The 13,349-nt window shown below is 58.2% G+C and overlaps 2 protein-coding genes across 4 annotated transcripts in view; one reads left to right on the forward strand and one right to left on the reverse strand.

The window, feature by feature from the left end:
• Positions 1–1,156: 1,156 nt before the first annotated feature.
• On the reverse strand, positions 1,157–9,903 carry CBX2 (chromobox 2). Its single transcript, XM_055796436.1, has 5 exons — positions 9,732–9,903; positions 9,601–9,644; positions 8,965–9,030; positions 7,055–7,124; positions 1,157–6,580 (listed from the first exon to the last, which is right to left on the reverse strand). The coding sequence occupies exons 1-5, from the start codon at positions 9,801–9,803 to the stop codon at positions 5,231–5,233; spliced, it is 1,602 nt and encodes a 533-aa protein (XP_055652411.1). The 5' UTR covers positions 9,804–9,903; the 3' UTR covers positions 1,157–5,230.
• Positions 9,612–13,349, forward strand: part of RBFOX3 (RNA binding fox-1 homolog 3) — a 189,072-nt gene continuing 185,334 nt past the window's right edge. For 2 of the 3 annotated variants that reach the window (XM_027796037.2, XM_055796421.1), the window contains exon 1: positions 10,639–10,802. The gene's annotated coding sequence lies outside the window, so the exon portion shown is untranslated. Of the gene's footprint in view, positions 9,630–10,638; positions 10,803–13,349 lie in introns of those variants that run through there. The other variant, XM_055796422.1, reaches the window with a different exon arrangement.

The raw sequence follows: 13,349 nt of genomic DNA on the forward strand, positions 1-13,349 counted from the left end.
CGCACAATGGCGCCTTTCTCCCCCGGCCCGGCGGGGGGGCCCTTTCACACGGGCCGCGGCGGGGCCCCCAGCGGGGCGGGCGCGGAGGGAGGGGGTGGGAACGGCGGGGGGCGGCTTGCGAAGCCCCCGGCCGCAGCCTGCAGGAGCCGCCGCCTTTACCCCGTGCCAAGGCGGCTCCGCGCACCCGCCCGGGGCTCAGCTCCCTGCCGACGGCAGCCCCGACGGCGGAGCCCTGGGGGGGAGGGCGTTTGGCCCCCCCTGCCCCGCCGCGGCAGCTGGGACCAGGCAGCCGCCGTTGCCCGCGCCCTTCGGCGCCCGCGCAGCCTCCGCAGGGCAGGCCCGGCCCGAGCGCGGCCCTGGGCAGGTCCCGGTCCCGCTGATGGGGGTGGCCGGGTGGGGCCCCTGGGCTGGGCTGGCGCTAAGCGGGGACACCTGAGACCCTGCCCCGCCCCCGGCAGCCGCAGCGGAGCCTGGTGGACTGCGCACTGCCGGTAGGAGCGGGGCCCGGGGCCGGGAGGGTGTCGCGTCCCGCCGGGAGGCTCGGGGGAAGCTGGGGGGGGCTGGTTCCCCTACCCCTTCAGCCTCGCCCAGCCCGGGCTCGGGGGGCCCCGCTGCGGCCCGGGCCCGCAGCCCCGGGCGGGGGGAGGGGGCAACACGGTGCCCCCGGGGGGAGCGGGATGCTGTATCACAAGCAGCGGCTGCCCCGGGTTCTCTGTGTGTGTGGGCCACTCCCGGAGCAGTGACCACACCAGCCTGGAAAGTTAAAAAAAATATTTATTGATATACTAAAAAAGAGCAGTGGAAAAGTCATACACCACTCCCCCACCGGCCGCGCCCCGCCCCCCCCGCCCCCCCCCCCCCCGTACCCCTCTCCTAGTGTTTTCCTGCAAATAAATTAAAAGCAGCCTAGATGTCGTGGGTCCACACTAGCGTTAGTGTCCAGCAGCACCGAAGGCAAGTGAGGTACCCGGCAGGCGACGGGAGCCCCGGGGGGAGCGGTGCCCACAGCCCCACGTCGCTCGGCGGGCTGGGTGCCTGTCCTGCTCCACAAAGCCCTTACGCTTTCCCAGGGTAATAACATCTCCAACTTTTGTTCTCTGAAAATAAAAGCAAACAAACAGCTGTAGTGTAAAGCAATTATAAGTGTCATACAGGAACGATTTGGCTCTCTCTTTAATTGAAGCATACAAATTACAAATCGGACCAGTGACTGGCACAAGTTACAAGAACAATTGTTTATTTTCACCCATCCCTCAGTTTCTTTCAGTAAAAACCTCTCCGGCTCTGGAGCCCTTCACACCCAGCTCAGAAACTCAATGCAAACCAAACCCCCTAAACTATCCCCGTCCCTCCACGAACTCCAGGTTTTTTTGGTACAAAATATATATATATAAAAATAGACTAAGTTTCTAGGGAAGATGGCTGAATTGGCCACCTCTTCCAGTCCAATGGAAAACAACAAGTATGCTTAACCAGATTATGCCTGGAGAAAATATCCATTCAATATACAAATACTGCAGGACTTTCCACATCGGAAACCCCTTAGAAAATGACAAGTGACAAACTAATTGGCTGTTTGACACACGGCTGAACACTCCAACCCATAGCAGCAAACTAAAAAAAAAAAAAAAAAGAAAAAAAAAAGTGGACTTTGAATACTAATGGTACTGACTGGTAAACAGGATCTGCACCGGCTTTCAACCCCTGTCCACAAAAGATTACAGTAAATCACTCACATAATGTGCCTTTGAGAGGCAAACTCCAACAGGAACCGTTCGCTCAGACACCCCAGCACTGCTGGGAGAGCCGAGATCCCAAAACATGAGGTCAGGAAGGGGCTGGGGAAGGAACACTGGAGGAGATGAAGGTCAGAAAAAATTCTCAATTATCATTTTCACCATCCTTAGACCTTTGGAATCGAACCAACTGGTGAGCAAAAGGCACAATAGCAAGTGGTGACAGTAGAGTCCTGCCGCTACTGGGAGGAGACATGCCTGGGAAGAATGAATGACGGAGGAAAGCCAGTCACCATTGGGATATGTGTTCCCCTGGGTACAAGCCCGGGCCCAGCAGCCCTTCACCTGGCCAGGAGGCAGGAGCAAGCCCCTGCATGGAGAAATGCATGTGAGCTTTGATGGGGGCTCTGGAGGGAGCAGCCGTCTTGGGGCTGGCGTGCAGCAAACACAGCACCTGCCGTCACAGCTCGTCTCCTGCACCCCATGGATGCTTGGTGCCTGACTGCTTCTTGGAGCATCCTCAGATGCTTTTTTCCCCCTCAGGGACACCAGTCCCCCACATCCTATTGCTCTAGGCAAGAGCATCCCTGTTAGGCTGGCTCCCCCTCAGTGGGCATCCCTCAGCTGCCTTCAGTGCTGCAGCAGGGCTCTGAACGACGGCTGGGTGTCCTGCTGGGGACCAGGGCACCTCTCCCCATCAGTATCATGGCTGTCTCCAAGACCCTGTGACCACCTTGCTTTGCATAGGCACAAACCTGTTGTGGGACCAGTGTCACAGACAAGGCTGAGATAAGGACGGTCCAAAAGGCACATTGTCATTCGGTTTGGATTTGCAAAGGCCAAGTAGCAAACATTCAGTGTGTGGGGAAGAGCATTACCTCCATGCTCAGATTCCTTGACTCTTCTCCCAAAACACTGATTTCCCCAGCACAAAAGCACACCCAGCAGAGAGACCATGTCCGGAGCATTCGTTTCTGCTGACACAGGCCAACGTTTCCTTGGACTGTTCAAAGCAACGGTAGCTCGTTTGGCAAAGTTAAAGACTAGAAGGTAAACAGCGCAGACTGACGTTTTGGCATCGTGGAGCTCAACAGAAACTCTGTCCTTGGGAACCTTCTGCGCGGACAACACTCCCTCCTCTCCCCTTGGCCCTTTGCCTTGCAGAATGACGTGCAGCACATTGCAGGGCTGGGCGGGCAGCAGCAGAGCAAGGCTGCGCCAGTCCCCAGCAAACCCCCTGCCCCAGGCTGCCCGACACCTGGCATTCAAGGCTGCCTGGCTGCACTGGGGCAGCACTGGCGCCGAGGCGCCTGCTGCATCGCTCCGGCAGCAAGGCATTGGTATGCCTCCACCCGCTCCAGCTTGCTGGCACGTTGCTGGCTCACACAGGATGCTGTGCTCAGCTCTGTAACACAACAAACTCAAGGCCATGACCAAGAGGACAGCTGGGGATTAAACACAAAAGTGAAGGGGGAGCACCTCTGGAGCAGAGGAGCCTGCCCCGGTGGAGGCTGCAGCTGAGTGCACAGAACAACCATCCATCCCTTGAACTGGGCAGCACGTGCAGCCAGCGCCAGCGTTTCATTTCACCTGAGAATTGCACTGCCGCCAGCCAGCAGCAGCAAATGCGACTGCAGTGGGCTGATGCGTCGCGGTGGGGGGGGTCAGAAGTACCTGTACCCCCCGTTTGGTCCATTTATCTCCACACTCATGTGTGTGATGACACTTGCAAGTGCCCCTGCCTGTAGCAAAGTAAGATGCCAGTCCTGGTGCCAAGTCAGTCGCCTGGCAAGCAGTGACCCCTGAAGTGGTGCCTGTTCACGCATACACCAAGCAGTCACCCTAGACCCGAGCAGTCACCCGAAGGACAGCCCTTTGGAGGCACTGGCAGGCTGCAGGCTTATCATCTCCTCTGAGAAAGGAGTTCAGCACTAACGGAATGAAAATGACCTTGAATGCTACTAAACTCTGCCTGAACTACTGCTGCTAATTTTGGTTTGTAAGAGTACTCTACAGCAGGGAAAAAGACCTCTGTAAAAAAGCCACTACTGGTTGCAATTACAAGCCAAAAAGAACACCCTGGCTGCTGGCACAGGATGGCAAGATGAAGGGGAACGGCTGCTGCAGGCCCTCTGGCTTCTCGGGGAACAGCAGCCTGAGGTACCCACTGCCCCTGTGTGGCCCTGACCATCCTCTCTCTCCTCTCCTCTTTCCCACTGCTCCAGACCACACGTGCAGGTGTTCTTGACCAGCTGCTGAGCCCTCCAGCTGCAGAAAAACGTGGATGATCAGAGTGAGTCAAACCCAGTGAGCATCCAAAGTTGGGTCTGGCCTGGCTCCCAGCAGGGAGGGCTCACCCACCCCTGGCACTGCTTTTTGGCTGAACAGCAGCACCGACCTCACAGACGCTAGCTACCAACCTAGCTGCTGCTGGAAGGGTTCTCATGTTCTGCAAGACTTAAAAAATATTCCCCAGCTCAGTCCCTGCAAGTGCCTGGCAACTGGTGAATGGGAGGGGAAGATGCTGGGATGAGGCAGAGGAGCAGTGCTGGGGCTCCCTGGGCTGCACAGCACTTTGGGCTTTGCTTTCCTCTGAAAGTCAAGTCACTGCAAAGAAGCCAGCAGCTCCTGCTGGCTCCCAAGGCGGGACCCTCCCTGGGCAGCAAGGAGGTACCCACTACCAGCTGTCCCTTGCTCTGAAAGAGGCACCCTGGACACCCACCTCATCAGTGGATTCAGTCTTCCTTAGACGGGGTTTATTCCCCTCCCTCAAAAAAAAAAAAAAAAGAAAAAAAGAAAAAGATTTTTCCCTAATAAAAAAATGTAAACAATATTTCCCTATCAGCTGGAAACCACAACAGGAATGTCGTGGACTTCATCATTGGAAGTGGCCTTGCCCAGAGGGGTGGCTGGGCTGAGCGTACCCTGAAAAAACCCCATATACAGCCACCCCCCAGCAGCCCTCAAGGGCTGGGAGCAGTGGCTGTCTCATTTGGATTGACTTGTGACTCCCCACGGCTCACAGACAGATTCGTGGTGAGCCTAGAGGAAAGGAAAGGATCTCCTTTTCCTCTCCCAAGTATAAGCCTGGCCCATCGCAGCTCCATGTCCTCTCCCTGCTGCCAGAGAGCTGCAGACCTTGTCATCTGCTGTTTCAAGCTGTAAAGCAAAGAAACCCGTGTACAGTGAAGCCTGGCTCAAAACTTGCCAGCCTGTCACCCCCAGCAGCACCAGTGCCCCTGCTCCCGGAGAATGGCACCAGCAACCTCTGCTCGGGGCACTGCTCCGGAAGAGGATGGAGAGAAGCTGGGAGGGATCCATCTGGCAGTTCTGAGCAGGTTTCACTGTGTCTTTCTCAAGCCTCTCTAGACATGAGTCCTGGTAGGTCTCACAAGGTCTCCATGTTCACTTGAAGGAAGAAAAACCTGATGAAGAGCTGGGCAAAGCTGAGGGAGAGGGTGAAGGACCCTCTCCCTCCTCTCATGCACCTGGGCTCAGTATTGCCGCAGGTTGAAAAACCCAACGCTGGTGGGGGACTCCTTGACTGTCACTGTGATCAGGTTAGCGGTGACGTCGGTGACAAAGACGTGCTCAATCAGGCTGCGGGTGGGTTTCCAGTCCTGGCTGGTCTGGATGGAGACAGACATGTTCTGACTCACACCCGGGAAGGAAGCCGAATCCCGGTCTGAATCTGAGCTGGTCTCTTCGCCGGTGCTCATTTCGGAAAGGGCAGCAGGCTTGTGGTTCTCTGTGGCTGCGTGCCCCTCCTGTGTGCCAGCTGTGCTGCTTTTGGCCAAGTCCCTGTCACCTGCCCGGTGTCCCTGCTTCTCACTCTTGCTGCTGTCCCCCCCTGAGAGCACACTGGCGCTGGTAGCATTCAACCCAGCACCCACCGCACTGCCCTTTGTGCCGCTGGCACCCACGCTTGCTGCTGTGCCACCACTGGAGCCTTTGGACAGGGCGCTGCAGAGGTGGCGAGGGATGCTGCTCCCGCTGGCCACACTTGGCCCATTTTTGACACTCTGCAGATTTAGAGCTTGGAGGTTCAGCTCCTGGCTGGAAGCCGGCTGGCTACTGGCCCCGGATGAGCCCGCAGGTGTCTTGCTGCCGTTGTGCAACATCTGGCCTCCCACAGCAAACCCCGATTTCTGGTCCCCTCCAGCGCCGCTGCTAGGAGCTTTAGCAGTCTTGGGTCCCTGCATGCTCAGCCCAAGCTCCCCAGATCCTTTCTGGTTCCTCATTTTTAAGTCCAGCCCTAAGCCACTCTTACTGGTTGCCTGCGACTTCAGTGCCAGCCTGCCCAGGGGAGAGGTCTCTGCCAAGTTCTGGCTTTGGGACATCCTGTTCATGTAGTGCACAATGGAGCTCTGCCAGCTGATGGCCCGGTTTGGGCTCGTGGAGCCGCTCTTCATCATGTTGGGCAGGTTTTCTGCAGACGACCCCCCTGAGCTGAGCCCAGCCAAGGTGCCTGGCGGGTCCTTCAGCGCAGCCATGCCTGAGCCCTGCGTGCTGTGCTGGGGCTGCAGCTTCCCCATCAGCTTGGTGCTGCCACCCACCTCCTTCCGGGAGGTTTTCAGCACCTTTGTCAGGTTCACGGTCCTTCGAGCTGCTTTCTGCTCTGGGGGAAGAGGTTTCCGCCCACGCTTCTTCCTGGAAGTGTCTTTCATTTCAGGCTTTGCCACCAGGATCTGAGCTTTCTTCTGTGGTACCGGGTGAGTCTCTCTGCTGCGGGGACCTCTCTTTGCTTCCAGGTCACTTTCATCCTCTTCATCAGAAGAGGAGGAAGAGGAAGATGTGGAGGAAGAGGAGCTACTTGACTTAGTTTTTGCAGGCATCTCTGGTTCCTGCAAAGCAATGGAGAGGGACAGGGAAAGTTAACACAAGTTACCAAAGATCCATTATGGGCATTGCAAATCCTTCAGTGTTGCCTGGCCAGGTGCCTCAAACACACACAGGTTCTTTCTCCATGTTAGCTGATCTGCTCGTCCTCTGGCATGAAATGAATTCGGGAGCATACAGCACAAAACTGAGCAGGCTTAAATACCAAGCAGGACCCTGATGCTCGGGAACTCTTCTGTCTCCTTCTACACCATTGCCAGGAGCAGCGAAGAAGGGACATCCTCCTTGCAGGCATCCTCATCCACCTTCCCATCAGTGCAATCTTCAAAGCCCCTAACCCGGGGTCTGCGGGTATTGCTGCGTCCTCACCCCCCTCCAGAGGCTTAGCACCCTGTGCTGTGGGCAGACACTCACAGGTGCCTTCCAAAGCCCCTTCAGCACTGTCACAGCTGTGGATTTCCACCACAACCAGAACTCACCACATGTTTCCTGGGCCTGCCCCTGGGCCTCTTGCCCCTCTTCCGATTCTGCACTTCTTTTTCGTGTTCCCTGAAAAAACGATTAAGGACAATGTTTGCAGGGAAGAAAAGAGCATGCAAAGTCATCCTGGTTCCTCCCTTTCTTCTGTCATTAAAACCCTCCCTCGCTCAGGATGCTGAAGGCTCAGCTCCCATCCCAGCTCCTGAGCAGCAGTGTCCTTAACCCCCACCAACATGTGATGATCTTACAGGCTCCGAGAACATCACTTGAACCCATGCTGTTACATGCAGCCAAAAAGCCCCAAGAACTGTATGGAAACCCAAGGACTCTTGCAGTTAAACCTTCCCCACGTGGCACCTGGACCGTTTACCCTGTGGGACCCCGACAGGTCACTGGAAGACTTGGACCATGAATGCAATGCAATGCAAGAAAAAGAACTAGAAAGTGAGGAAAAGGTTATAAAAATTGCGGCCTTAGAACAAGAACAGCTATCTGGATGTCGGGGTGCCTGGCTGGCTCAGCAGCAGGTATCTACCTGGATTTGCCAGAGAGGTGAAAGGAAAGAGAAACTCTCTTGCATACAGCATGGGATTGAACTGTATGGATGGCTGAAATGTATTTACCAAACCACTCACAGAACCAAAATCCTTTGCCATGCAAGACCTTTCTGCTGGTCACCCCAGTCCTGGCCCCTTGGTCCCACTGGTGCCAGTCACAGGCCTTCCAAAGGGAGGCATTGAGTTTCGCAGTGTTGCCCCTGAGAGCAGCTGCCGGCTCTGCTCGTGTCTGGGGAAACTGAGGCAGGCCAGCGGTGACAGGAGAGCATCTGTCTGCTACAATAACATCCCCCCAGCAAGAAGCTTCTAGCAGCTGGTGATGGACCACACGGTGTTACCTATCCCCAGTCAGTGGCTTTTCCAATGCATGGTGAGATTTACAGGTTTTCTGGTACAACAGGATCAAGCAAAGGGAAACATCTGCCCTGTCTCTGCTAAGCCTCACCTTAGTTACACCCTTGCAGAGCTGAGCTTCCCCTCTGCGCATGGTGGGCAGTGGCACAGCCTCCGTGTGGAGGAAAAGCAAATGCTTTCCCTGGAAACTCAGCAAGTTGTCTCCTTCACTGAGCTTGTTTCACCTCTCTTGCACCTCCTGGCCTGGACATGGTGGCCCAGGCTGGCAGCCACGCAGAGCCCAAGGCCATGGCACGGGGAATGTTTTCGGGTCACTATACTGTTTCATGGGTCTCCATTTACAAGGGACAGTGCTAAGCAGTAATACATATGGCTAACCAAATGCTGCACTGTCTGCACTAACCAGATTCTATTCTTGAAAAAATGGATCCAGAAGCGAGTTATAATTAAATCCTATCATAAACTTTAATGATTTTTATTAATATGGAGCCAAAATATTTGGCAGCGCTGTGTTTGCTGTAGCCAGCTGGCTACTTTTTTACCTCCATGCGTGATTTCCTGGTGTGTAATCACTGCAGCACAACTGCCGTTGCCAGCTCGGCTCTGGGCAGTAGCCCTGGCGGAGGACACCATTTTCTCCCACACGTTACTTCCTCCACCCTCTCATAGCTGTGCCCTCCAGGAGTACCCTCAGGTGCCTTCCAACCCCACCATGGCCCGCAGTCGCCCCTCGGGGAACGAGAACCAAAGGTCTGTGCTGGGTGCTGCCATTGCACAGCCGGTGCAAACCCGGACTGAGCGTGGCTTCGTGTGTACCCAGTGCGGGGAGAGATGTCCTAGGCGGACCTGAGCTGTGGTTTCGGGAGATGAACAAAAGGACTGTGCCACAAAAGGCACGGCGAGCTTCAGCCTGTTGTTTCCACAACTTCCACTGCATGCGCAGCCAATTAGAAGTTAATTGACTTTATCATTCGCTTAGAAATATTTAGTTTGCTCACTTCTTTTGGAAAGCCAGGAGGAGTCTTGGATCAAGGATGTTCTCCTCGGGCTCCCAGCTGTTGTGCCTGCAATGGAAGACATGGACTGGGCAAAAGCGGGGGGCCGGGGCTCCCCGCCGCCCCTGTTACCGGCCCAGCACTGGGGAGTTCATCCAAGGGCAAACGGGCCCTTCGTGCCTCAGCACGCGGCGCCGGACCCCGGGGGGACCGGGTCGGGGGCCAGTACAGCCCCATCGCGGGGGTGGGCAGGAGGGAAGGGGCCGGGGGAGGCAGATCGGGGAAGGGGCGGCCATGCCACGGGGCGAGGCGATCCCCGAGCATCCCGGGGGAGGGTGGGAGCTCCGCTCTCAGCGGACGGGGGGTGTGGGGCCGGTGCGTGCTCGCCGCGGGGGGTTGGTGGGCTTGGGGGGGGGGGGGGGGGGGGGGGGGAGAGCGGCCCGGCTCGGGGTTGGGGGGCGGGAAGCGGAGCCCCACGCGGCGGCGGGGAGGGCCGGGCCGCGGCCGCGCTTATTTGTAAACAAAAGGAGCGGCGCGACCCGAACAAAAGCGGCCGGCCGGGCGGGCGGCACCCCCGCGGCCGCGCCCCGCTCCGCGCACTGCCCCGCTCCGCGCACCGCCCCGCGCAGCGCCGCTCACTTGGAGGACCAGCCCCGCCACTTGACCAGGTACTCCAGCTTGCCCTGCGGAGAGAGACGGGGAGAGGCGTGTTAGCGGTCGCCGGGGGGGTTGTCGGCGGGGCGGGAGGGGGGGGACGCGGCGGGTCCCACCTTGCGGAGCCGCTTGCTGAGGATGCACTCGGCGGCGAAGACCTGCTCTCCCACGCTGCTCAGTTCCTCCATGGCCCCGGCTCCGCACGCACGCACACGCACACACAAGGGGAGCCCCTGGGCGCGCCCCCGACGGCGGCCGCGCGCGCTCCCGCCCCCCCATCCCCGCGCGCCCCCCGGCACAATACAGCGTGCGCGGCCCCGGCACGGGGGTGGTGGGGGTGGTGGTGGTAAGGGGGGGGGCGAAGGGGGAGTCCCCCCAAATTCCCCGCTGGCCAATGGGGAGCGGAGGGCGGGGCGTGATGGGGGTTTGGGGAAGGGGGGCATTGTCTGCGTGCGACCCCTCCTCTTCCTGCCCGCGCGGGGGTCGGCGGGCCCGGCCGAGTGGGGACAATGGGGCGGCCCCGGGCTTTGTTCACCGGGCAGCGCCCCGGGGTGCTACCCCCCCCCCCTCCCCCCCGCTGTGATGCTCCTGGGGGACAAAGCGGGGGCTGGGGGCGGCTGCTCCCCCCTCCCCCGCGTGCCGGGCCGGAGCAGGCGGCTGCGGGCTGGCTTGGGGCTGGCTGGTGGGTTGGTGGAATAAAGAGTCGCTGTCTGGGAGGGTGGCGGGGCGAGCGACCCCCGCCGTACCGGCTCGCGGGCTCCCAGCCAGATACGGCTTGGCCCGTCACCCGTGTGCTGCCACCGAGCCGTGCCAATGAACGCGGGGTGCTAATGAACGCGCCGCGGTAACGAGCGTGCGGCTGAGCTCACGAGTGTGTGGCGGGAACGGCCCCGCCGCGGACCCGGGCGTTCAAGGCGTGAGAAGCTACTACGGGGTGGTTGGGCGCTGTGGGCGTGGAGCAGTGAAATACGGTGCTTTACGGGCATGGAAGGAGATGAGTCAGCACCTCAGGGAGGTCACAAGCAGGGCCCGCAGCTGCCATTAACTGTGCGGGAGCCAGAGGGAGATGAATGTCCATGGCCCCAGCGCCTGGGTGCCCGCAGCGCGCGGGGCCTGAGCGGGACCAGGACGGGCGATGGGGTGTCCCGTGCGGGGCCTCGTGCGGTGCCCGGGCAGTGCCATCTCCGGTAAGCGATGCTGGATTTAGAAAAGTGTTTTTGAGCTCCAGGCTGATGCGGTTGGGCTGTCCCTGCTGCAGGCAGTAACGTCGCTTCTGGGGAGCCCTTGTATGATGGAAGGGGAAAATCGCTGCTTCGTGACAGGGCTGATGCAGGGTCTGTAGGGCGGTGGATGCTCCTGGGGTGCCGGGTTGATACAGGGTCATTGTCCTAGGTCGAGCGCTATCATTTTTTATTGTTTTCTTTTTACAATTACTGGGGTGGCTCGCTGACTGGGAGAACTCAGAAGCCTTTTTTTTACCAAAGGTGACACAGAAATATAACCCAGCGCTGCACTTTTTCTTTGTTCCAAGTTAATTTACCTTTCGCCAGCTCTGCTCTTTGTGTGCAGCATATTTTACATTTTAGTAAAAAAATGTGTGCGACTTTCCATCCCTGCGCGCATGAGCCGTGTGCACGCACAATACAGCATTGAGGGCGGTGTGTGTGCAGCTCCGGTGACCGGCTGTGCGAGTGCGTGGGGCTCGCCGGGCTGCCGGCGTCTGCTTCGCCGGTGCTGGGAGCTGAATGCCGCCAGGAGATGAACCGAGGGAGGCCGGGGATGGGAAGCGGGAGCAGCCCTCTGCGCTTGGGTCTCTTTGGGGACTGAGTGTGTGCAGCGCTGCGGAGGCTGGAGCCTGGCGCGGGGCTGTGCCGGCAGCTTTGTCCCTGACCCCTCGTTGAGCCCTGAGCAGTTGCTTCCAGCAACGGCCTTTTTAATGCTGCACAGCCACACGCTTTCCCTCTCACACCTCCACTTTGGTGGGGAGCGGAGTCCCCTTCATCTGCTGGGGGGAAAAGAGCTGCGCTGCTCCGTGGACTGGAAATCTCCTTTATATAAATCCCTGGGGTTTTACTGGGAACTGGCCCTGGTCTGCACCTGGGCTGCGGTGGGCTCCGTGCTTTTTGCCAGTCCCCCCCAGTTTGGAGCTGTGGGTTATTTGGCAGTTGGAAAGCTGCGTGTGATGGCCGTGGGCAGAGCTGGTCTGTCCTTGGGGCGCAAAGCACACCAAGCCCTGCACTGGGGCAGCAGCTTTCTCAGGTTGATCACAGATTTCCTGTTATTTGGTGGCTGTGATGGAAGTGTGTGGTTAAATGAAAAATCTCACTTTTTCTCAGAAAAGAAGAAGGAAAAGAAAGAAAACAAATCACTCTAATCATTAAAAAAGCCAGAACCCGTGGCTTTGAAGATTTACAAAAACAGGAAGCGAATAAAAAAATCCTACATTTGTTTATATGTTAAAATCTCCTGATTTTTTACATTGTGATTCAGATTGATCGCTCTTGGGCTCAGCCGTAATAAAATGATCTTACTGAAGCATAGCTGCCTGCCCCATCCCAGTGGCAGGGGTGCTGTCCCAGGGTTGCCCAGCTTTCTCTTTGGCATTTCAGGATGTTTTAGTGATGGGGAAAAAAAAAATCGTCCATGAGTACCTTTCTCCCCTGCCCTTCTGCCTTGTGCTGCTGCCTCCAGCTTCCCTGGGGAGGGCAGGGATGGTGTCTGCACGATGGGACTGAGGGCAAGGAAGGCTGGGGCTGCAGAGGGAACACCCAGGGGAGTTACGGGTCCTGGCGGAGTGGGGTGTCCCCTTTCTGCTGAGTTGGCCAGAGGGGACTGTCCCAGTGACTGCGCTTCCCTGGCCACTGGCCGGAGCTGCCGCAGAGGCTGCACTGGCTCTGGCTGCGGCAGAGCTGCCCAGGGAGATGCAGGAGGAGATGCCTACTGCCTGAGTTGCAGCTCCACCTGCGAGTGCCTTTGGGCTGAATTCAGTGTTTTCCATCCCCGAGAGAGACTTCGTCTTCCTGGAGAAACTTGGGAACACACAGTAAATAGCTTTGCTGCCACATTCCCCAGCCCCAGCTGAGCTAAGTGACAGCAGAGCCAATAAACTCAGCAGTCATCGAGAAAACCTTTGGCATCTTAAAAACGAGACCCAGACTCCTGAACTAATCTGGTGGAACGTAATTTTGTAGCTCTTCCCAAGTATGCCAGACATCCCTGGAATGCCCTGTATGCTGCGTTATGTTGGTAGCGGGGGTCTGCCACAGTGGGGTGGAGGTTTGCTGTCAGAGGAAGGTGTTCACCTGAAGACCAGACCTTCCGATGAAATGGTGGTGCTTTTGGTGGGTCGGAGGGTTTGGAGCAGGCATCGCAGGGCTGCTGGTGGGGCTGGGCATCAGGCAGGGGCCAGGGGCCCGTCCTGTCGGGCTCTGTACCAGCTGCGAGGGGCACGGCCACTCCCAGGGGGCTTGCAGAGCAAAGAGCCCCGGCTGGTGAGGTCCAGGGTGGGGGTCAGGGCTGTTTCCACGGGGCACTTGGCCTCTGTCCTTGTGCCTGGACCCACCAGGAGGAAGGAGCGTTGGCAGGGGTGCCCCATGCTTCCCTCCAGCGCTGCAGGCTCGGGGCTTTCCTGGGGCAGGGTTAATAGTGATGGGGTTTTCTGAGGGGATGCCAAGGATCTGTAATATTCCGGACTTCAAAGCATGAAGCTGGGGCCAGCCTGGGGAGCGGCTGGG

The sequence above is a fragment of the Falco peregrinus genome, chromosome 2 (genome assembly GCF_023634155.1).
Source record: "Falco peregrinus isolate bFalPer1 chromosome 2, bFalPer1.pri, whole genome shotgun sequence".
Taxonomy (NCBI): Eukaryota; Metazoa; Chordata; class Aves; order Falconiformes; family Falconidae; genus Falco; species Falco peregrinus.